We start from the raw sequence: 23,398 nt of genomic DNA on the forward strand, positions 1-23,398 counted from the left end.
CGTTGCTTGGAATTGAATCTGCCACACTGAGAGCCATTGTAACCACAGGGACCACAAATGGCATTATTTATCTCACAAAGGAGAACCTTTATCTCACTGATTCAACATAACTGTACACATGCTCACTGTTTGTATTGTGTATCTCAGGATCTTGGTAATGGAGAATGCCATACATATTTAGTATAGTTGAAAATCACACCTTCACAGCTGAAATATTCAGTGGAATCACATTGTGCTGCTTTGCTTTTGCGTCACTGTCCTGGTGGTAATTATTTAGCATCTCATTTCATTAACTAAATGAATGTACTACTATATTATAAAAAAACACCTTTTAAATTGTTGATACTGGCAGTTGAGTGGGATTAGAGTTGTTGTATTCCATAAAGATTGTTGAAATTAAACTGTTTTGGCATGCCATCTCTCTTTTTGCTTGGATGGGATTAGAAGACTCATCAAAATGTTAACGGTTTATTTAGATGCATTTGCAGCTTAATGAAAATAACCATAGCAACAGAATGACTGCTTATTCTAAAAGACAACCTGCTAAATAACATTACACTTACTTTTCATATTTTGAAATAGGATGTTAAAATAAAAAAATGATATGTAGATGATTCAGGCATTACCGCCTGTAATAACATTGACACCAGACAGTATTAATGAGCTGACATGTAAAAAGAGACATGTAACAAAAGTTGTTTTCAAAACTGCTGTAAATTAATGATGCAGCTTCAGTCAAGAGATGCAAAGAACTTTTTGGACCTTTCAGTCTTCTCAAAAACAGAAATTAACCTTCCTGTCACCATGGAAAATTGCATGTGGGCTCCACTTAGAACTCTGTCAGGGGTACTTTAGAAACTCCTTGTAACATTTGTGGAACCATATGAATTTGCTATCGCTTTAAAGAACCTTTTTCAGAACTGGAGAATTATTTGTCCACTGACAGAGCATGCTGTATGAAAATAATTCTGTACTTCATTTCTGGAGTGCACCCTAGTATTGCATTTTCTATGAAACTGAAAAGGTGCCTAACTCTGATACTAACATGTACTGTGAATCCTCTCACAAAACTCCCAAAGAAACGCACTCAACACCACAATGCGAATGCTTGTTAGGACAGAATGTAAAAATGTATATAGTCAAATTCAGACAGAACATTAAAAAGGTTAAATGTGTACAAATATTCTGACAACAACAAAAACACGTAATAAGTACATTTACAGATACTGTATGTGTTAGTATGATTACAATAACTGTTTAAAACATTAAATACAAAAAACATTGACCATGAATGCAATAAATTGTGCAATGTCAGTGTTTCGGCTCCATCAGAGGAGTCTTTTTCAGTAAAACACAATGTTTAGATTTCACACAAATACTGATAAACAACAAACAAATGGACTCACTCATCATGAGTCCTGTCTAGCATCCCATAGCAAAAGCACTACTAGTTGAATACACAAGAGGGCGATCTTGTGCACATTTAGAAACATCAACATTTCTTATATTATTAACAGACTGCTGAAGCCTTTGTGTCTATGTACATGATACATATGTTGAAACATATAAAACTTCACCCCAAATAGCATATTTGACCTGACGGCTTAGTCAGAGTCATCTGATAATTCACCTCATAAGCAGCTCTAGTGGCCACTCTTACATAAAAGCTGTGTAGTTGTTTAGGAGGACACTGAAATGTCATGCAGGATGAATACATGCCGAACCAGAGTTCATCTAGCGGGAGTACGTTTTAGCGTGCCACTTTTATGGGACTCTTGTCTATTCGGCCTTCACACATACAATTCTCACTCTTTCAAGAGTGAAATAAAAACATTTAATATCAATATAAAACCTTTGTATGACTCCTTAAACTAACAGCCAGTTTCTTGCCTTTTAAATGTTGACCGCGGAGTGTCGTAAATGTCTGTTGGCCCACATACTAAGACTCTGTATATACACACGGTCTTCAAAAGAATTAAAAAATGCTGTGATAAAACCAAATCAGACTCCCCCTTAATTGCCTCCAAATGTGTTCAGTGAAGTCTCAAAAGCTGTGAATTTTTTACACCTTCTCTGAAGTGAGTTCAGATCACCTCAGATGAGTTAACATTTTGCCATTTACATTCTCATCTGCTGTCCATCATATGACACCCTACACCTAATTGATAGGGCTGACATGAAAGTTTTCCCCTTGTAAATGTAAGGTGCAAGCAATTTACCATACACTGCAATAGACAACTCTCACATACCAGTAATAACAGTCAATTTGGTGTACACTTGCCTTGACTTTAAAAAAAGAGGGATATTAAGCTACAATAGCAAGGCGCGTCCGATGGTCTCCGAGTAAGGTGTTTGGCCTTTAGATGTTGGTCCAGCTTTATTCTGCGTCTACAACCATGATGTGCACAAAGAGTCCGGCGGAGGATATGACGTCACCTCTCTTGGTGAGCAGCGGAACGTGACGGTAACCTAGAGAAACAGGAAGTCGGCTTTAGATCCAAATCACAACTAAACTGGGAGGAGATGGCATAGGCTCCCACAGGAGTCCGAGGATCTCCATCATTAGGGGCTCGCTACTCAGCAGACATAAATGCGAGGCTGATGTAAGTGTTTCCCAAGACTACCGTCCCTCCACAGGCAGACCCAGACACTAACCATTATATGGGTTCACTCAATGACCATGCAAACACCCTGTCTCTAACAAGTAGCACACTTCACCATCCAGTTTAAGTGTGTGGTAAACCTACTGATGAGTACCTGAGATGCATCACGCTCTAGTGCGACTGGTCAAAGCATCTAGTCATTACAAATTTTAGTGTCTTGTTTAAAGTAACACTTTGCAGGAATTTGCCACTTTTTGAGGCGTGCTTTTACACCAACAACTAGCTCTGTTGTTAATGTTTGCAAGGCACCTGCATGCGTTTTAGACAGTTAGCTCGCTAGTTTTAGACCAAAAGTAAAGTTCTTGGTGCAATATCCTGTGACAGGCAGAAGAGGAGACTTACCGTGCTGTAGACTGGTGAAGGGCAGACAGTATTGACCGATCAGGTCATTCTGGGATGTGGTGTCATAGTCTTCTACCAGGAAGCGCAGCATAGCCAGCTCTGGCACGTGCACGTCAAACTGGAAGGTCTCATTCCACATGGGATTGAAACCTGCAGGAGGAGCCAAACCCAATTTAGTCTTTGGTCTTTCTCAGCCACAGCACCTTTGTACTGAACACTTAACTCCCATTATTATTCGGCTTCGCTATTTTTTATTTATACTTGATCTAAGGAAAGTCCTAAGAATGAATTTACGTAATTTTTTAAGTAAAACACAAAACCCACTGAATATATGCTTATGACACGTGATAGCTGGCTGCATTTCAGTGGTGATAGGTACAGAGCTCCTCAAAGTAGCAGTACAATATCAGTGTAACAATCATGTGCTGGTGAGTCCACTTGCCATTATTCTCAATGGACTGCGTCTCTTTGGTTGCGGCGTCAGCCGGGACACCACAGATCTCCACTCTAACCAGGGGGTCCACGATGGACTTGCACTTGTCCTTATTGAGCTTGGGCAGCTGTTGGGCTGAGATCACCTGAGGGGACACACACACACACAGGGCAGGACGTGACTCAGCAGAACACGCATAGCTGGCCTCTGTTTGACTTCGAGAGCCAACACCTATACTATCTAACAGGGTAACAGAGTAACAGGGAAAATCTCTGCCCTGCTGGGGGTGGTTAATCATTCATTTACGTAGGCCGATGGGGTAGATGGCACAGGCTTATAAATACTCCCAATAGGCCTTCCCACTCTGTGAGAGTGTGGCAATGAGCATATCCTGTTCCTGTAGCTGCACTGGTAGAGCAGGGTGCCACTCATCGCTCAGGAAACTGACATAATGCCAACCTTACCTGAAAGTGTCTTGTAAATGAGTTAACTTAAACCTATGTCAACTTTGGCATTGAGGTAAGGGGGTGATTGACAGGTACCATGAGGTGAAGCGTCTTCTTCCTGTACCCGGCGCCTTTCTGGAGGCTGTTGGGGTCAAACTGGGAGGCCGGGTCCCTCTGGAACTCGGGCTTGAGGACGTAGCCACTCAGTCCATTGGGGAGGAAACGCCCCTGGTTCAGGTCCATCTCCTTAGAAGGCGTCTGGAAGTTCAGGGCCACTGCAGGGGAAGTGGGGGTATTTAGTGCTCACCTCTTGTGTAAGCAGGAAGGACCTAGGAGTATTGGTTTAAGAAAGTAAAAGTCCTCGCACAGTTTATTCTTTCGTTCCACCAATATCAAATGACAAGTGCCTTTCTGTGTAAGCAGGATGGACCAGAAGAGGACCACTACATTTAGAAAGTAAATTAGATATTAGTAAATTAAAACTCTCCCAGTTTTCTTTGTACCACAGATTTGAAACAACCACTTAGCATGATCACAATCACACTTAGTGTATGTGTGTAGCAGCCTTAAATACGACTTTGTAAGCCTGACGTCATTCATGTTAATTGGACGAATTGCTGATACCTATCTGGCAGCCAGCATTCCACAGAGGCACGGGGTTGTAGTTGGAGGAGTCTGTCCTGGAGCCGGCTGGGTAGATTCTGCTGAGCTTGTCCATGTTGTGGTGAATGTAGGCTGTGGCTGTCAAAAGAAAACAACAGAAAATTAGCATCATGTAATACCTACAGAATGTTCTCATTTAGGAGCATACTGTGCCATACTGTGAAGCCAAACAAAGGGCCAAACAAAACAACCATGGCAACACTTTCCATGATGATGTGCAACACTAGACCAAGCTGGTTGATGAGTGCTTAGTAAAGATAAGCGCTTATGAAATGTCTTTGCAAGGCTGATCACTTTGAGTGAAACAACCACATCACCACCACAGCAAGAGAACCTTTTTTTCCCCCAACAACCTACTGCATGTGAGTCTCAGAGGAGAGGCCGTTGCAGTGTGTACCTGATGTGTCTGCCAGGGTGACAGCCTTGCCCTCCTTGAAGGAGGACATCTCGTAGAAGGCCTGGTTATCGCGAGTGTGCTCAAAGCCACCGAAGTGCACACTCTTGCAGTAGATGACCAAGTCTGAGAGCTCCTTGGCCAGCTTGATCTTGGACGTCTGAAAAGTAATTAAATGCGGACTGTGATTTCAATTTTTCTTAATAATCAGACATTTCAATGTTCTTTTCTGCCTCAATTCTAACCAAATAGTAACAGCTCAGTGTTGTGTTTTGCTTATCACCTGGCCTCTGAAAAACCAGCGTACCACATTGTTTGTCTACGCAAACAAGTGTAGGCTCTCGATTTGTTTGTGTAGGGTTGGTTTGTGGTTTTGTGACTCTTGTGCATTTGAGTGGAGAGATTCCTACTCTGAAGCATGTAAATAATCAGTGTTTGATTTGACTGAGTGTTCAGACGCTCACAGCCAGCACACCTTCTCTTTGGGCTTCTGGATGTTCTCTTTGCAGTCTGCTGCCTCATCCTCCTCCGACACACTCTCATCCTCCTCAGCGCTGTTGTTGTTGAAGGCTGCGTCCAGCTTATTAAGCCGCTTGCCTTTGATCAGAAAGTGCCCCTTTAGCTCCTGTGACAAAAGAACAAATCGTAAAACTTTAATGAGGTTCTGTAAAGCAAAGTGTAGAGTATTTGTTAGCAACACGTGTTAGCAGACTCATAGCTTTCGCAGACACTCCTGAAAAATTAGGACTAAGTGACGGCCATTTTCCAAACAAAGCGGCTGTGAAAAACAGTGAAAAACAGAGTGGCGTGGTGGCTGGATAATAACAAGTCACACCACGCGGCCAGCCAATGGGAGGCAGCACAGCCTTATGTAAGTGATAATTATAAATTCCCTCCCAGAGACACAATACCACAAGCATTCCCCGCTATATTTGCACACAGTATGCTGCCCTGCAGAGAAGAACGGCGGCGTAAGAGGACCCGTTCTCTATTGTTATCTGTTGGGAGGGAGTGTGCATTACATTAGAAAATGTGTTTTTTGTTCATGTGTGTTGAAGCTTGGAGAGCTAGACTTTCTCAGGTGTCGAGCTTTACACCCTACCTCCCCCTTTCCCCCAGGCTTGTGCGTGTGTGCGCGCGCGCGTGTGTGTCTGTGCATGTGTAAGCATGCATGTGTGTGAGGCATCTCTCTCCAGGTGCTGCAACCCAAGCACCCCCCCTCTCACCCCCTCCCTGCTGCACAGAGCTCTAGCCCCGAGCAGAAACAGTGCCAAGTGAACCCAACTCTCCTGACAGTCGTTGTCTGCACACATACACGGTGGAGAGAACAGACTCATCATAACGGCGTATAATGAAGGGGAAAATGAGCCAGCTGTGTGCATTCCACTCATGCCTTGTAAACAGTCCACAGAAGTCGGCTCCCGCTCAAATCTAAAGGAAATTCCTTTTCCCAACACCCCAATCCCATCCCAGCCGCTCAGCCCTAAAAGGTGCAGCACACCCTTCAGGCAACATCTGTGCTTGTGAGTGAAAAAAGGGTGCAATCCTTCACACAAAAGTGATACCTTCTGACAAACATGTCCTCCCGTGCACTCCCTTTCTAAAACATCTGATCTGAATTCTTGGAAATGGTAAACAGGAACTATGCGAGGATGTTGAAAAACTTTACAGGGAGTGTTGGGTGTGTCAATATTTAGCTGTGGTGTAACAAAACAGCCTCGACCTAATAGCATAAACAGGCATACTCAAATCTGTGCAAATAATAACTGAAATAACTGTTTTCCAGTCTATTTTTATCTAAAACATCTGCAAATCTTGATAGCTTGACTTCTTTTTGACCTCTGTGGTAATCCCATGGTGCTTTGCTCGGTGCATCTGAGCCATTACCTCAATGGCAACTAAAGTCTTGCTGGCCTTTACATATACCTTATATTCATTGTGGTTTTCTTTGTTTTCTTTTCTTTATTTATTATTATTTACCATTTGTATATTTATTGATTGATTGATTTCCATTTCATAAAAAACACTGACCTCTGGTGAAGGGAAGTTTGAGGGCATTTGGTCCCCCAGGGGCTGTGTGAGCAGTGACTCTCCCAGGATGGAGGTCATGTGCTGGGCCATGAGCTTCTGTTGCTCCACCGTGCAGTGGTTCTCCAGGGAGATGATGACCGGGTACTCAGAGGTCTGTCACAGGGGGTCAATAGGAGTCACTATACATTAGTGAGAGGTCACCATGTAAAGGATAGGTTTATATATTATACATTTTATTATTCAGTGCATTAATAAACATTGATTCGATGACATTAGCTTTGATAAACATTGGGCAATATTAAGTGTTATATCATAAACATCATATGTGTTCACTCCTGCATAGTAAATATCAGTAAAGAGAACCATCATGTAAACCACATGGTATTTCAGGACCTTTATGAGGGCTCAAATACACATACGCGTTTTTAAAAAACGGGATTCGAGCAAATGCATTGATTCCTATGGGACGGCGCGCTTTGCCTGGGCGCCCCTTCTCCGCCACGCGTTGCGTCTTTGTGGCTTTTTTTTAGGTGCGCTTAAAAGTTGTCCTATTCTCAACTTTCCAGCGCAAGGCAGGGAAGCGCACCGCTTCTGTTTTGGCCGCCGCACTTTGCCAAGGCGTTACTGAAGCGTTTCTGCCTGAAAAAAGACGCGTATGTGTATTTGAGCCCTGAAGGGGTGAGGTTGCAGCAGGTCCTCAGTGTCTTAGAGGGGGATTTGGGCTAAATTATTTATACTATATGTGCTATATGTGCCATTCAAGGCAAAGTATATCTTGAAAGCATGTAAACACTGAGAGCAATGCGTGTTAATCTATGAATAGGTGTTTAGGCTGCGTTAAGATGACATAAGAGTTCTTTCCCTAGAGTGGCATGGGTCCAGTGACACTGAAGGCAAACTCTCTGCCTAACAACCACAGGTATTGATACACTGCCACAACTGATGCTAACTCATTGCCAAGGCTCCATGATTCGTTTTTTCAAGAAAAAACACAAACACAAACATTTGCAGGTAAAATATGGATTTGAACACACATTCACAGAACTCTTTAAATATACATCATTTAAGGATTTCAGAATAGCTAAATGACTATATTCAATACAATGGGTGGGGTAAATGGATGTATAAAAATTGGTTGTCCAAACAGCTGGAGTACTCATTGGCTTGAAGAACTCTCTCCCTATGGCAGTTTTGCCTGAACTCACTTTGAAGGCGTACTCTTTAATGGCCTTGATGACGTCTTTAAAGAGGATCTTGGACGTGAGCGTGTAGCCGTGGTAGATAACGGGCTCTCCGTTAGGTCCGTCCCAGCAGTCCAGCTCCACGCAGCGACAGCTCTTCATCAGGGCTCTGAGGACACAGCACATTGGCATAGTCAGAGTAGATCTGGGCTGACCATTGTTAAATGATAGAGAGACACTTATTTATATCTCTGCTAGAAGGTTATTAGGTTTTGGATGCCCAGACGCTACAGCTCATCTGTCAGCTTTGATCTTCACACTCCACCAACTGTCGTTTATATGTCAACAACAGTTGGGGTTGTTAGGGGGAGTATTCAGTAGCCTCAGGACAGATGTTCATGGCACTTGCCTGATGTAGGCCTCTGTGCTGCTGGGCCCCTTGAGTTGGTCCTCCATCAGATAGGTGTTATGGGAGGAGGAGATGAAGTAATGGTTTATTGGCTGGGTCATGTCCTGGTACACTTCCTTGTGGGCAGGGTTGAAGACAAGCCCCTCCTCCTGGTGCAGGTACATCAGGAAACCGTCCTTGGTCATGTGGTTCTTCTGCTTAGCTGCAATGTGAGCACAAAAATAATTACGTTTTAGTCCATCGTAATACATAAATACTAAATATCAGGAGTGTAATGATAGTAGATGTTTAACATGTCAGTGAAGGTATACATCTGTGAAGCCACACATCCCATCATTTTATTGAGTGTTGTATAAAAAATCTTTAAAAGGCACCCAGTGCAACTTTATAGGCTTGAGACTCGAAAAATAAACATTCAATTTCTAGTCTTTTTTACACGTAGTAAGTTTCAATAACTCCATACCATTACATATCGACATTCAAGGAGCAAAGATGAGACGTTGTTGTGTGGTGAGAACTGATAGAAAATCGTAAACAACAACAATCGCCGGTGGGGAGAGGCCATTTTTACATTGACCGGAATCCTGCTTTATTTATTGGTGGCACCAATAAATAAAGAAAATGGCGGCGATTGTTGTTGTTATCGATTTTCTATCAGTTCTCACCACACAACGACGTCTCATCTCTGCTCCTTGAATGTCGATATGTAATGGTATGGAGTTATTGAAACTTACTACGTGTAAAAAAGACTTGAAATTGAATGTTTATTTTTAAGCCTCGAAAGTTGCACTGGGTGCCTTTAATGACTTGTCTGGGAATTCCCTGCCCCTTCACTGCATTCCATTTGTTCAGTTGGTCTGGCCAACTCTCAACGGCGCTCCACTTCAGCCACCTGATTGGACAGTCCTTTTACCAATTAGACCAACGATACTATACAACGATACAACGATCGGTAATAAAGCAAACACATATTTTTTCTGTATGAATTGTTCCAGGGCAAGTTTCTGTTCTGTTTTCAAAGAAAACTTGCCTTATCGAAGTTTTGCGGTGCTTCGGCGGCCACCATGTCCAATGTTTAAAAACTCTCCGTGCAGTAGGTAGCCGTGGTAAGTTTAAATCCGCCAATGGCGCGCCAGGTAGCCAAAAGCCAGTTTGTGATTGGCTCCAAGGATTCTAGAAATCTTGAAATGAACGGGTATGCAAACTTGGCCAGACCCAGTTCTGAGGCAAAATCAATTTGGCCAGAAGAAGTGGGGCGGGACTTCCCAGACTATTTAATGACTGGAATTCAAACGAATATGCATGTAGACAACGTCCAAGTAGATCCAATTAGTCAAGTTTTACAGTCACACTGGCTATCTTACCTGTGTCATCCAGTTCATACTTCTCAATGAGCTTGACGGCGTGCTCCATGGAGACGGTCTCTCTCTGCTCGTTTAGGAGGAAATCGAGCAGGTTAGTGGCGCTCATCTGGCCCTCGGTCTGCGCGTACTTCGCGTAGATCACATCGATCTCCTCGCGGTGCGTCAGCAGGTCGTAGAAGTGCTTGATCTCTGAGCCCTCCAGGGAGCCCGAGTTGGACTTGTCACATTTCTGATGGACAATTGCCAGAAACGGGAGGAAAAAGTCATGACCGACGCAAGACAATACCCCAAGAATAAACACAGGATGCTATTAAGTCAGTGGCACAGATGCGCTAAGGAGGTGTTTGTAATGATGGATGTGACATTATGTGTGTGGTCCGTGATTGCTGATTTTAGTACTCACGGCGAAGAGCACTGCGGCATACGTGTCATCCACCTCGATGTTTATCTGACGCAGGAAGTGCTTAAGCTCTTTCAGGGTCATCTTGTTGTCTTTGTTCTTGTCCGCCTTGCGCATGCAGTTGAAGATCCAACTTAGTGACTGATGTAAGGTTGCACAATGACTGGAGCCTTGAAACCTTTGGTTACAATAGGTGAAAACTCTCCTGTTTCAACTGATCAATAAAGGATATAATGATGGATCAATTCTGCTATATTTCCTTGAATAATGTAATAGTTCTCCAAAATAATGTATTTTTATTATATGTGCTACTATATGTGAGGGCAAATTGCATTATATGTGCCTTGTTGTATTGTCTTGTTTGTAAAATGAAAAAAATCTTAAGAAATATATGTTTAAAAAATAAAAAAATATCTTTATTTAAATATATCTTATAGTTAAACATCTAATGGTTTCATGATGATCACATATTTTAAATGGAGTTCAAATGAATGTTGTGTTTAATACATTTAAAAAAAATGATTGACTAATCACATGATCTCGCTTAAAAGTGGCAAATCTGCTTTGTTAAAACAAGTGGAAAGATTTCAATCCTTTGGGTTCATGCAATTAACTATAGCCTGTTAGAGAATGAGTCTTCTAAACAAACCCTGTGACCCTCGGTTACTTTGGCCCCTGAGAAAGGATACTGTTCGCTGGTCTTCTGTCGGTTGAGGCCGCGCATGTTGGTGATGACTTTCTCCAGGCCCGTCACCCAGCGCTTGGCCTCTTCGACGGAGCTTGCCGTGAGGTCCAGGTTCTTGCGCCGACCCTTGAAGATGATGGAGAAACAGCTCTCCTCCAGGCTGGGGTCAGTGTACTTCTGAAGCCCCTCCGACTGACGGCCAAGACGCACCGCCTCAATGTCATCAATGGAGACTGGAGGAGAGAGGAGAGAGAGGAGAGAGGAGAGAGAGTGAGGGAGAGAAATAGAGAGAAAGAGAAGAAAGAAAGTTCATGCCTTGGGAGAGACAGATCAAAGTGATACCTGGAGATATAAGGAACTGAAATGAGCTGATTAAAAAAGGAAAAAGAGCTGAAATTAAAATATCTGAGAATATAAGAGTTTGTTTGTGTTTCGGCTAAGGGCCAAAAGTTAACCAATTAAAGGTTCTATCTCGCCCATCCAGACCTCATTATCAACATGACGGTTACTATTTTTTCATTTCTTAACCTCCGACCCCTCCAATTCATGTAAGAGATAATGGACGACATGCTGTGCAGGTGGCAGAAGTGAAAAGAAGAGAATGGCTGGTGATGCAGCCAAGACACTAAGCTGAGTTTTAAGCCAGAAAACAACAATCCAACCAAGCTGTGGTTTAAATGTGCTTATATTAGCGAAAGGGTTTAATTCACCAGACCTATCATCAGCTGACAATGCACTTGAAAACCCGGCACTTACATGTCAAAAAAATTACCATGCATATGGACATACAACTTAATACTGGCAACAGTAAACATCCCATGTTATATCTTGTTATATAGTGCCTAGGCTCCTGCTGTGCCTGAAAGATAACATGCGTTGGAAAGGGCTGACCTCGGCCCTCTGCACTGCTCTGGGACCTGGCCTATTGTGCAGCAGCTTAATATACGGAAGAGCGTATAGGGTCACCCATGACGCAATCCATTTATCAGTCTGCTACGCACACAGGCAGAGACAACAAAACACACTATCCTAACCAAAACAAGGGTTGACTCATGGCTTTTGTCTCCTGTCGTCATACCTTGTGTCTGGCCTGCAATCACAGCCTTGGACTGCCCACAGCGTAATATACTATATATACGTTCATGACACTGGCGCAGCTGGCAGTGAAAGGGGGTTGTTTTTCTATTCCCGTAACATTAAAGGGGTTCAGTCAACTCGAACCAAATCCTGTAGCGGACTCAGCGCAGCTGATTTAAATGCTTTTGCGGAAATTAAATAGAGGAAACTAGTCTTCACTAAACTAGTGAAGTATAGCCAGACTCTTGAAGTGAGGCGGAGGGGAAGCGCCACACAATGCATGGCCAGGGAAGTGAACTGTAGCATGGCAGGGTCATGTATGCTCAGCTGATGAGGGGTTAGGTCAAATACTACAGAACCAGCGAACAGAAGATAAGCTGCTGTTTTTGGACCTCGCCCCATTGCCTTGCTGAGCAGAGAAGAGGAGAGCAGAGCAAGCACACACACACACACACACACACACACACACACACACACACACAAAACACACACATACACACACACACACTCGCACTTAGGAGCCCACAGAAAACTGCGCCATTGTCGTCAAACTATTTTGGATTACGGCCCAATCCAAAGTGGAGGGCTCACTTTCTGTGTTTGTGTGTGTGTGTGTGTGCGTGTGCGTGTGCGTGTGTGTGTGTGTGTGTGTGTGTGTGTGTGTGTGTGTGTGTGTGTGTGTGTGTGTGTGTGTGTGTGTGTGTGTTTGCGTGTGTGTGTGTGTGTGTGTTTGAGCGGGCAGTGTCCCAGACATGTCATGCTGAAATTCTTTGCATTCCCATTAAACGCGCTGGAAGAAAAGGGACATTGTTGTGCGATGCCTCCGAAAATCATCCCTTTCATGTCCCATGCAGATCCTTGCCTCTCTCAGATCAGTGCCCATCATAAACACTCTGCTTAAATCTCACCTTCTGCCTTTGACCTACCGCTGTTTTCACTGTGCTATCATGATATATTTCTGACCCTGATACAGTAACTTCTTGACAACTTCCTATTTCACAACAGAAAAATCCAAGGGAGGTCTTCTCTGACAAGGACACCAAGCAAGCTTCAAGCTTAAAGACGCATCTTATTTGACTAAGACCTCCACTAGTCAGTGAGGAGGCCTTCATATGTTTCAGCAATCTTTAGTTAGAAGAATACAAACAGTGAGACTTAAAAACATTCACACAATTATTATGTCAAGACCTATGATGGGAAAAAGGGAAAAAGAAGTGAAAAAAAACAGAGATACTGCACAGAGTTAGACAAACATTGATCAAATCCACACACACAATCGGCTGTTCATACACTCCCTCCACTGCACTGCTTTGGAGCTCAAGCTACAGTAAATGCCTAAAACTAAAAGGCAGTTACCTCCAGGAAGTGCCCATATGAACACTCAGTATCTGAAAGCTTTGGCAGTTGTGTCACAAATCTCTTCGTAGTGACTGTAGCCCTTGTCCCTTCACATGAAAGTGCTCCAGTGACTTGAGAAGCTGAATTTCGAGGCGCTGCTTCCTTTCTCAGTGCAGTTATGCACTTCCAGCGCTGTCCTCTCTTTTCTTATTCCTGTCTTTCACGTCCACAGGCCTTCACATTCCATTTCACTACTACTCCCACTGACCACTCAAGAGCTGAAGTGACCACATCCACTGACCACTCGGCCCAGAAACACACAGGGGACCCGAATGTCATTAACGGGCAACGAGCAAAGTCTGTCTTGCAAGAACTAAAACTATCGTGTGCGGTGTGGGAGCACTGCATTGACCCGCACATGTTTGTGCTAAGGATCTTGCTTATGGTATTAAATTGTTTTCCCAAGTTATTAAATTAGCTTTAGTTCATGGGCGGCAGACTTTGCTTGTTGCTCGTTGTTTTGCTCGCTACGAAATTAGACCCCCTTGGCATGTATTCCCACTCTCTCTCTCTCACACACACACACACACATTATCTAACTCTGTCATATTTCACCTTGTTTGACCTGCCTCGGACACTCACAGTGCGAGGGTACAGAGCGGCTTGTCATGAGTGTGTGTAGCATTGTGTGGGAGAGGGAGGCTACCATAAACACAGGATAGACAATATAAACACCCTTCTTGTTGACTGGGGCCCAAATTGTTCCTCCTCCTCCTAAGGGGACTGATAACAGTGTGTCACAGACAGATATGAGCATAAGTATGTGTGCAATCCAGTGATTTTGTGTGTGTGAATGTGTGCACAGCAGTGATTGTGTGTGTGAGTATCTGTGTGTGTGGGTGTCTGTTTATGTGTTTCTATGTTTTTGAATGTGTATGCATGTGTGTGTGCCTCACTGTGTGTGCCTCACTGTGTGTGTGTGTGCATGTGAATGTGTGCGACGTGCGTGTGAATCGTGGGGTGTGAGTGTGTGGGTTGGTGGGTGTGTGAGTGTGTGCGTGTGAGTAAGTGCTTGCGTGTGGGTGGGTGTGTGTGTGTGTGTGTGTGTGTGTGTGTGTGTGTGTGTGTGTGTGTTTGTGTGCGTGTGTGTTTGTGAGCGTGTCTGGGTGGGTGTGTGAGTGTGTGTGCACATCTGTTTGTGTGTACGCACACATGCCATGCATCCAGCCTCAGCCCGTCAGCAGTCTTTATTATGACTCGCGGACAAAACAGTGACAGTGAAGTGTGCTGAGGCGGGGCCGTTTGCAGGGCCATATTTTATAAACACAATGTGTCCCCATTCTCTGCTCCCTTCCTGCAGATGCATTCATATCAGCAGTGAACTTGGCACAATAAGCCTCACAGGAAGACAATAAAAAGTCCAGTTCCCCATACGAGGAAATGCCACTGAAGGCAGACGTTCTTTTCTTTTCCTCTGTCTTTATATAAAACAGTTCCATGCTCCATCTCTCTGTCGTCTTCACATATTTGGCATTAGCATTAGCCACATCTGTCCTCCTTTGCTCTCTGCTTGCCTCGTTTGACAGTAAAGCCTCTGAGGAACGGAAGCTAGGGTACTGTGGATCCTCCACATCTGAGCGAAATATGCCTGGAACATCTGAATCCCTTCAGCCCCTAAGACTCCCGGAAGAGCGAACCCAAACTGCAATAAAACATCAACTCTACATTTACATAATATGCTGTATATCTCTCGGCCCTCGCTGTAGTTTCGTGCTGTTTGTTCAGTTGGCCCACAGGAGGCTGGCGTTCCGAGCGCTTCTTCAGTGTTTCCCTCCAGACTTCCAGAGGAGCCAGCGGTGGTTTGGCACTGAGCTGATAAACCGGGCCTGAGGAGAACCCTTTGGCCAGGATTGGTCTGGGGGGAACACCAGGGTGGGATGGGGCTTCAGATAGTATGTGGGAAAGATGGTGGAGAATGTTGATGTGTGTGTGTCGGTGTGCGTACGTGTGTGTGTGTGTGTGTGTGTGTGTGTGTGTGTGTGTGTGTGTGTGAGTGTGTGTGTCGGTGTGTGCGTGTGTGTGTGTGAGTGTTTGTGTGTGTGTGATGGGAGGGAGGTAGGTCTTTTTTCCTCTCTTGTCTGTGTCTGGCCATGTTATCCTTCGAGATATTCTCTCTTTCCATTCCAGTCCTTCCAAAATAAGAAAAGGAATACCCCCCCCCCCCCTTTAATATGGCCTCTGAGGCAGGCTACTAAGGTTGCCACTGTGATTATTCATTGAGAGGTCAGAACGAGGCTGAATCAAAAAGCCTTTTCCATTGTGTTGTAAATGTCTTACAAACAGGAACAAAACAAGTTCACACACTGAGACTTGACCACTGGAACACGAAAAGAAACGTGTGCAGTTCACTGAGTGGGAAATGAAACAGATATGTGCGATGGTGTGGTCTCTCTGCTTTGAACTTTATCTCACACAGCAGGGCACACATACCGTCTCCGTCCAGGCATATCATGTCTCTCTCATGTCTCTCAGTGCAGAAGACAATCCCTTCCTGTTTTTATCCATTGTCTCTATCACCACAGCTCCTCTGAGAGACTTCCATCAGTTGATAGCTGGAGCCTGGTTCGAAAGAGCAGGCTCGTTTAAGCTGATAAACCCAACAATCGGAAAGCCAGCTACAACCTTGGGCTGATAGCTGGACCCTGCTTTGAAAGCGCAGGATCATTTTAGATGATATAACCAGAACTCAGAAAGCTAACTACGACAGCTCTGGCTGGTGAAAACAACGTTCTTGCTCTGCAGTCTATACGGTGTATATGTTTTTATGTTAGTTATATTTGTATATTCCTACCAGCCTGATCATCAGAGAGAGGAACTCGTTAAAACTGGTCATCTAAGTTCCTAAGAGGATATGTTTGTTCAGATACATGATAAACATATTAAGGCCTAAACTATTAACAGTTGTTGAGTAGACATAAATTGAGAATGGTGTTTGTGGAGTGTGTATAATGGGTAAAGTTCAGTCAAGACTCTCTGGGTATATGGCATGACGCAACCGGTTTTTATCTTGCCAGACCGGATTAGGATACCTTTGATTAAATTACACTTTGTTAGGTTACTCTGGAATATGTCTTGCACATCAAACAAATTCCCTATGCATTAATAGGATGACATTAAACACATCCACATAGACACACAGACACACAAACACACCCTGCATAAACACAACTCCACTGATTACAACTCAAGGCAATCAGTTATGTTTACCACAAAGCACAGTGAGTTAAAGTGCATGTTTGTGGCTGTGCTTGATTCAGGATCTCAGATATCAGATCTGCTACCAGTGCTGCAATGATGAAACCAAAGACAAGTCACTCCTGCACTGAGTAGATAAGGAATTAGATCCCTGCATTTACAACAGAGCAAGACATCATGTGATGCTGGGGAGGACATGGACAAGCGGCTGTGGCAGACTCGTAGATGGTGAGTGAATTTGAACTGAAAATGTGTCAGATTGATTGTTATCACTTTCTCAAATGTTATCACTTTCAATGGCAATATTTAAGTGTGGCTCTTTGAGGTTGAACCCTTCCTACTCAAACACCTGTGCAATCATGCGCGCACACAACCACACACACAACCAAATTGACACATGCAAAATCCCTTGGACACTCTCCCAAACAAATAAACACACACACACAAACACACACACACACACACACACACACACACACACACACACACACACAAACACTGACACTTACAGGTCTGAGTACTTTTGAAGTACTTGTGGGACTCATGCCACATGGTCTTGCAGTCCTCCTGCAGCTTGTAGAAGCGGTTCTTCTTCCAAGAGGTCGACCGCACTTTCTGCAGCTCTCCACCCACCAGCAGGAACTCCAGGTCTGCATCGCCCTCTAACCCTGCACAGCAGATCCAAGCCAGTTAGGAAGGAGCTCATGTAGTCAACCCCCCACAGTAACATTAGTCTATCTTTGATTTCATTAAGGAACTGTGTCAAATAACAGATATAAAAAGTGCCTTGTTCAAATCGTATCTAGAAATACACACATTAAATACGGTTTTCTGTAAAAAAGAAAAACACTGACATAACATTATGTTCTCACTGAAACAGGAGGACAGTGAGAGTAAACTTAATTCCAGCACGCTCACCAAAAACGGCCCTGAAGCCAACGCTACTGGCAAACTTTACTTTGAAAAGAAAAACGCTGACATTAGAGACCTCAACCTCTAAATTAGACATCTTTCACACCTGGGGGCAAGGATTCCGACGTGACAGTAACAGAGACCAGAGAGTCAAGCGTGTGCAATCGTATCCTAGAAGAATCTGCCCCTTGGGTCTTTCACCTGTTTGCGGTCAGCATACTGCACCACCATGGTCCTACTGAATACCTGATTTTTGTGAATCAGTAAACTGAGAGCAAGAGGTTAAGCCATCCTGAACTAGCATCAAGATTTAAGAAAGTGACAACAGTGTCATAACAAAAGCAAGTAAGTCTGCCTTTGTGTATTCAGATACCTGAACTTTAGAGAGAATGTTAACAAGAAAATCACTGGCATTAATTCTAGTAAAGGATTCTGGGACCTTTCTATTCTTGAACTCATACTGAGCTTACACAGAGTTTTCTTGATACCCATTTCACCTACTGGTGACAAGGAGGAACAGGTCAGTCCCTCCACGTTTGACCCCTCAAAAGGAGTTGGTCACAGCCTCAATGGAAAGCCTGACTGAGTCTCAGCCGTGCGTTCATAGATTTACTAAAACCTCCAAGCATTTCATGCGTAATAGACAGATGACTGTGGTTTCCAGCTACAGGGTGTGCACCACCAGCTAACTTTCCACAAGACTCCACATTTCTAAATATATTACCTGTTAACACTTAGCATGCTTTATTCCGGCTAACGCTAACAACCTCCCCACTGAGGACCTGCCCAGTCGCAGGGATTTCTGTTTATTATAATCATCCCAAGAAAACGACATTCCACAACATCCGTTTTTATCGTCAAACCATCCACATTCCCCAGCATCTGTTAAGCATCAGTCCTACAGCATGTGCTAGAGTTGTCACTGTGATTCTATGACCGTCACTTCTTCCATATTGCAACTCTGACTCACAACCACAAGACTGTAGGGCGGAGGAGGGCTGACTCAATTGTAAAATTCACAGCCAATTACTACACTGAGAAGACAGCATTAATTCAGAGTCTCCCACAACAACAACAATTGTGTTGAGATGACCAACTAATGAGGCACTCTCTGATGCTGGTGGCCCAGTCAGCTCGCCTCACCTCAAGGGGCGGTGGACAGTCAGCACCAACCCGACATTGTAGACATTTTTGACACGCTCCTGACAAAGAGGCTGTTTCTCTGTGTGTCCTGAGGGGACGGTGGCTGTGAAGTCAGAAGGATCTGAAGCCTTAGGACCATACCTGTCCAAACCTGTCAATGCTGGCAGGCATCGATTATTTCACAGGTTTGGGTGAATGTCAGAGTTTAGTTCAGTTCAAAACAACTACACAGCTTTCTCTGGGAATTCCCCGCCACAGCTTTCCCTCATTCAGACAAAACGTTGGAAGATAACTTATGGATATATGAGATTTGTGTAGCTTTTTTCAAATAAAGTCAAGATTGCAATGACTTAAGTGCAAAAGAAAAGCTATGGATATGTTACATTGAAGAAGAAATGCTTGCTTTAACTCTGTGCCCCAGTTTGGATTTAAGTTCAGTATTTTGTGTGCGTCCAGCTTCTGACTCATGAATGTGAATCATCCCTCCATTTCCTGAACACTTCTGAGTTCATGTCATCCCCAAATTCGCTGAGCAAAGTTTGCACCATTGCCTTGAACTTGCCCTTTACACTCTGCATACTTAACATTTAAAGTATCCACTGGTGCTGAAGTACCAGGCAAGAGGGAACAAGATTTGAGCAGCAGAAAACTAACGGACGCCCTGAAGCAAGTTGGTTCTGATTAAAGGATCGTCAAGACCTCTTTACCCTAGTGTGCATACAGGAATTGAGTAAGATATTTCTGTCTAAATCAAGTGCTGGCTACTTCCGAAAAACAATCTTTCCAATTTCAACCTTAAAATAAACACACACACACGCTTTTTAAGTTGAGGTATGTGAATAAGTACCCATTTTATTGAGACTTGACCAGCTGACGTAAATGCTGCATCTGTGAGAGCTGCAAGACTGAAACTCTTGGATGGTTTCTGCACGCTAAGTGTAACAAAGTTTCTTGGCAGAGGCATCATTTTAACTGAATTTCCCCCCTTTCGTACAGTAAAGTTCTCTCTTTTAAACATAACCACAGGCTGCTACGTCAGCATTTTTGTTTTAGTTTTTCTGTTGCTCTTGTTAGGTAGGACACATCAGCTACGTGTTTTCATATCAAACCAGGGTAAGGCTGGGTGATGATAAGCCTTTCTTAATCTGTTTGCTTCCCACACTTCTGGTATTTCAGTAGAAAATGTGCATCCCACATACTGCGCTAACCAAAACCAATGGAATGACTGGATTTTTCATCTGAAACGTTGCAAAACGGACTGTTATCCTTTCTCAGAAGAACCCGCAACATTCCCATGAGGATCTCCAAAACAGACTGGATCGTTGTCTCTTGCGAAAGAAAAGCCACACCATGGCACTCAGGAACTACTATAAACTGCAATAAAACATTCCTCAGTAAACACTAGGCCTGGACCACAATTTAGATCCAGCTTAAGCGATAAAGGGAGCACCCATTTTTTTTCTTGCCCAGTGAAGCTACATGATACTATAAAAGCGTCAGGTGAATCTAATCTTGGCTTGAAAATGATGGTGTTACAAAAAGGAAGGCACAGCCTCAATAGGTATGACCTTTCCCTTCTGAAAATCATAGCCTTAGGCTATGCCTCCAATTCTGGAATGTCAACTCAGTCTGGACAACTCCTTTGATGCAATTCCCAAAGGTTTCAGTCATTTTCAATCAGACCTATCTTTTGATGTAAAAGAGGCTTTTTAGTTATTCTCTTCAGGAGTATGAAGACAGGTTGTAATCACCTATTAAACATTTTATTTGGTAAAGAAATGAACCCAGTAAAGACAACAACAGACAATGCACTACATGTGGATAACTTATAATAAACGTAATTATATAGATCATTCTGTTGATCAGACTTTGGCCTAAGTTCATTTCAGTAATAACGGTGTTACGCCCACCAATAAAATAAAAACACGGATTTTGAACCTGTGCAGCAAGCTATGTAAAATCCACACTTTCAGAAAAGCAAGCACATACGATTCTTAACTCACTCATTAATCACTCACCCTATAGCCTACCTTACAATGTGAAAGAGACTAGCCTATTTGGTTATTAATTCACTGAATACTTTGCGGAGAAACGTTGAATGAACAAGACTCAAAGCATACGCATCAACTCAATAGGAAGCTGAATGACATCAGCAGCAACAGCTGAACTCAACAGGCGCGCACCTTTCTTGAATGCAACGAATCCTCCTTCCTGAAGGAAAACGAAAAAGACGGGGACATACCTATTAGTTTTCCATTCTCTTGCGCAGCTTTTTTGCACTGCTCTTGATATATTTTCTCCTGAGATTTGGTCCTTTTGGGACTTTTATGTAAACAAGACATTGTTGTTGCAAGGAGTCAACACAATCCCAGACTGGCGAGGCAGTTCACAGTGAGTTGAAGGGATGGCTGAAAAAACATTAGGTTGTTCACATTACGTTTTCCATTTGGTTCTAGGGGCGTGTTCGTGGGTGATTCTGCAATCAGGCGGTTCTCCAGGCATACTCCACTCACAGAGCATAGTGTGTAGAGGGCGGCTAACAGAAAAATGCATTACATGATAAGCGACTTAGGCTACTTAAACGTCACAAATGTCCATCTCTGAATAAAGAGGATACACTGTGACAGCCTATTCTATAAACCTACTGTATAAGTTTGCTGAATATTAGTCAGTTCTTTATGCGTATGGAAGTTTAAAAAACTTTCATGACCATAAACGACCCCGAAAAACGTATGTGTCACTGACTACTATAAATTCCTCATGTTGTTAGACAATCAAGGTTCATGTGTCAGCTTGTTTGGGGAACCTTTTACGCAAGCTTGTCCCAAGCTTAAAGCTTTCGAGCTACTGCCCTTAACATCGGAATGCAATTCACCTGAAAACAGTAGCCGAGTGTATGATAGCTACACTGCGCCCTCCTGTGGTATTTCAATGACCACGTCACACATAGGCTATATTTTTGGACATCGCCATACTGTAAGAATTAAATGCTTGTTGACAGGACTTCATGTTATATTTTCCGGTAGAGTTGACAGTAGGCCTACAACACGGACATGGAAACGCAGTAGTTTACCATGGAGGTCCACAGTTTTTGTTCGGAAGAGAAAAAAATAAATGAACATTACTCAGACTACAATGAACAATGCAATAACAATGACCAATGTGGCAAATTAAAAAATAACTAAAATTCAACAGGGCATAAAGTCACGAGTAAGAATAAAAACAACAGACAAGCACAATAAGGAAAATGCAGTTGACAAAAGGGTAAAATAAATTAGATTTAACATCGATACAATAGTGCACAGCCCCTCACTGACCAAATATGCCATATGCCAAATATCTAACATAGTCTTTAATTATTACATATACATCTAGACTATGTAGTTTATTCATACTGACAACGTTGACAGTAAATCCTACTCCGTGATTGTATAGTGGTCATCAGGCATCCCTCGTGTTAAACTTTCTCCAACTTCTTTCCTGACGTTAGTAGGATAGCCTTTTCTGACAGAGAACACACTAAATAGCCTAAACTCATAACGTTAGCTGCCCAATAGAATTGCTCACATTTCGACTATTCTAAAAGACAGAGACCACTATAGGCTAGTCTTGTATGCAGCAGAGACTTTTTTTATGTGTAAATCACATAGTCTACTTCATTCAGCCGCAGCAAACTATAGCATAGCATACGTTACGATATAGATCATCCCAAAAAGCTTACCGTGTTTACCAGCAGTGCCATTTATTTCCATGTTTTAAATGTTACCAACTTCAGGAATAGTCCCAGTAAGTAAGGTGAGCTGTCGCTATCAACACAACAGCAGAAATATGTGTAATCAGACTGAATGACTGCAAATCGTTGCCTTTTCGCAACCTGCCAACCCGCTCAGGCAGAAATATGAGCGCACTGGAAGACTTGATGTCAGGTGCTCGTACACACCCACACTGAAACACCAGTCCTTCAAGTGAATTCGACTGAGTTTGGCCGTACCCATACTAATGCGGCATCTGTGTTTCCTGTTTTTGTAGACTGCTCACAATTGAAAATGTAATGTGATTATGTGCAGACTACAACACTTACCCCGGCTGGTCCATAGGTGGATGTAGCCTGATTTTGATTTAAGAGTAGGCTAACCTAGTTGGCTCGAGGTCCCAGACGGGGATTTTTTTTTTTTTTTTAGAAATATGATTCCAAATGTACAGCAGTATGTTTACCACCTTATTACTTACATCTTCGTGAAGAATTAAACTGTTTTGTTTATACCACGATGTGTTATGCCTTGCCCGCATGGAACAGAGGGACAGTTGCAACAGCTTCAATAATTTATAAAAGATATCTACCCGCGCAGTAGAATCCCATTGTCTCAAATGGTGTTAGGCCCATAATATTCAATCAGTTCAATTAAATCAATCAATCAATCAATCATACTACAAAACTGTCATATGCAGATAGAATTTATGATTTAGAATTTGTATATTTGTAATAGTTGACCTGTCTGCCAATAATGATATTCTGGCATGAAAGATATAAAGATATCAGGCCTTTTCTAGAAATATTTAAGGGGTTTTTGTGTGATTTACCAATTATCTATTGTGACAGTTGTTTTCAAGGCACAGGATAAGAATCAAAAATTATATTAATTGTTTTTGTTGAATGGTACT

At 43.0% G+C, this 23,398-nt stretch overlaps 1 protein-coding gene across 2 annotated transcripts; it reads right to left on the minus strand.

Moving 5' to 3' along the window:
• Positions 1 to 1,105: 1,105 nt before the first annotated feature.
• Positions 1,106 to 22,590, minus strand: plcd1a (phospholipase C, delta 1a). Of its 2 annotated transcripts, none has more exons than XM_080855167.1 (15): positions 22,458 to 22,590; positions 17,191 to 17,349; positions 11,016 to 11,244; positions 10,330 to 10,459; positions 9,927 to 10,155; positions 8,563 to 8,764; positions 8,178 to 8,322; positions 6,973 to 7,125; positions 5,417 to 5,566; positions 4,945 to 5,101; positions 4,509 to 4,625; positions 3,981 to 4,159; positions 3,448 to 3,583; positions 3,006 to 3,155; positions 1,106 to 2,469 (listed from the first exon to the last, which is right to left on the minus strand). In XM_080855167.1, the coding sequence occupies exons 1-15, from the start codon at positions 22,486 to 22,488 to the stop codon at positions 2,378 to 2,380; spliced, it is 2,259 nt and encodes a 752-aa protein (XP_080711293.1). In that variant the 5' UTR covers positions 22,489 to 22,590; the 3' UTR covers positions 1,106 to 2,377. The 2 variants fall into 2 exon arrangements, with proteins under 2 accessions (XP_080711293.1, XP_080711292.1); XM_080855166.1 differs by lacking the exon at positions 22,458 to 22,590 and adding an exon at positions 20,979 to 21,104.
• Between the last annotated feature and the right edge of the window lie 808 nt (positions 22,591 to 23,398).

Source organism: Sprattus sprattus (genome assembly GCF_963457725.1).
Source record: "Sprattus sprattus genome assembly, chromosome: 17".
Classification (NCBI taxonomy): Eukaryota; Metazoa; Chordata; class Actinopteri; order Clupeiformes; family Clupeidae; genus Sprattus; species Sprattus sprattus.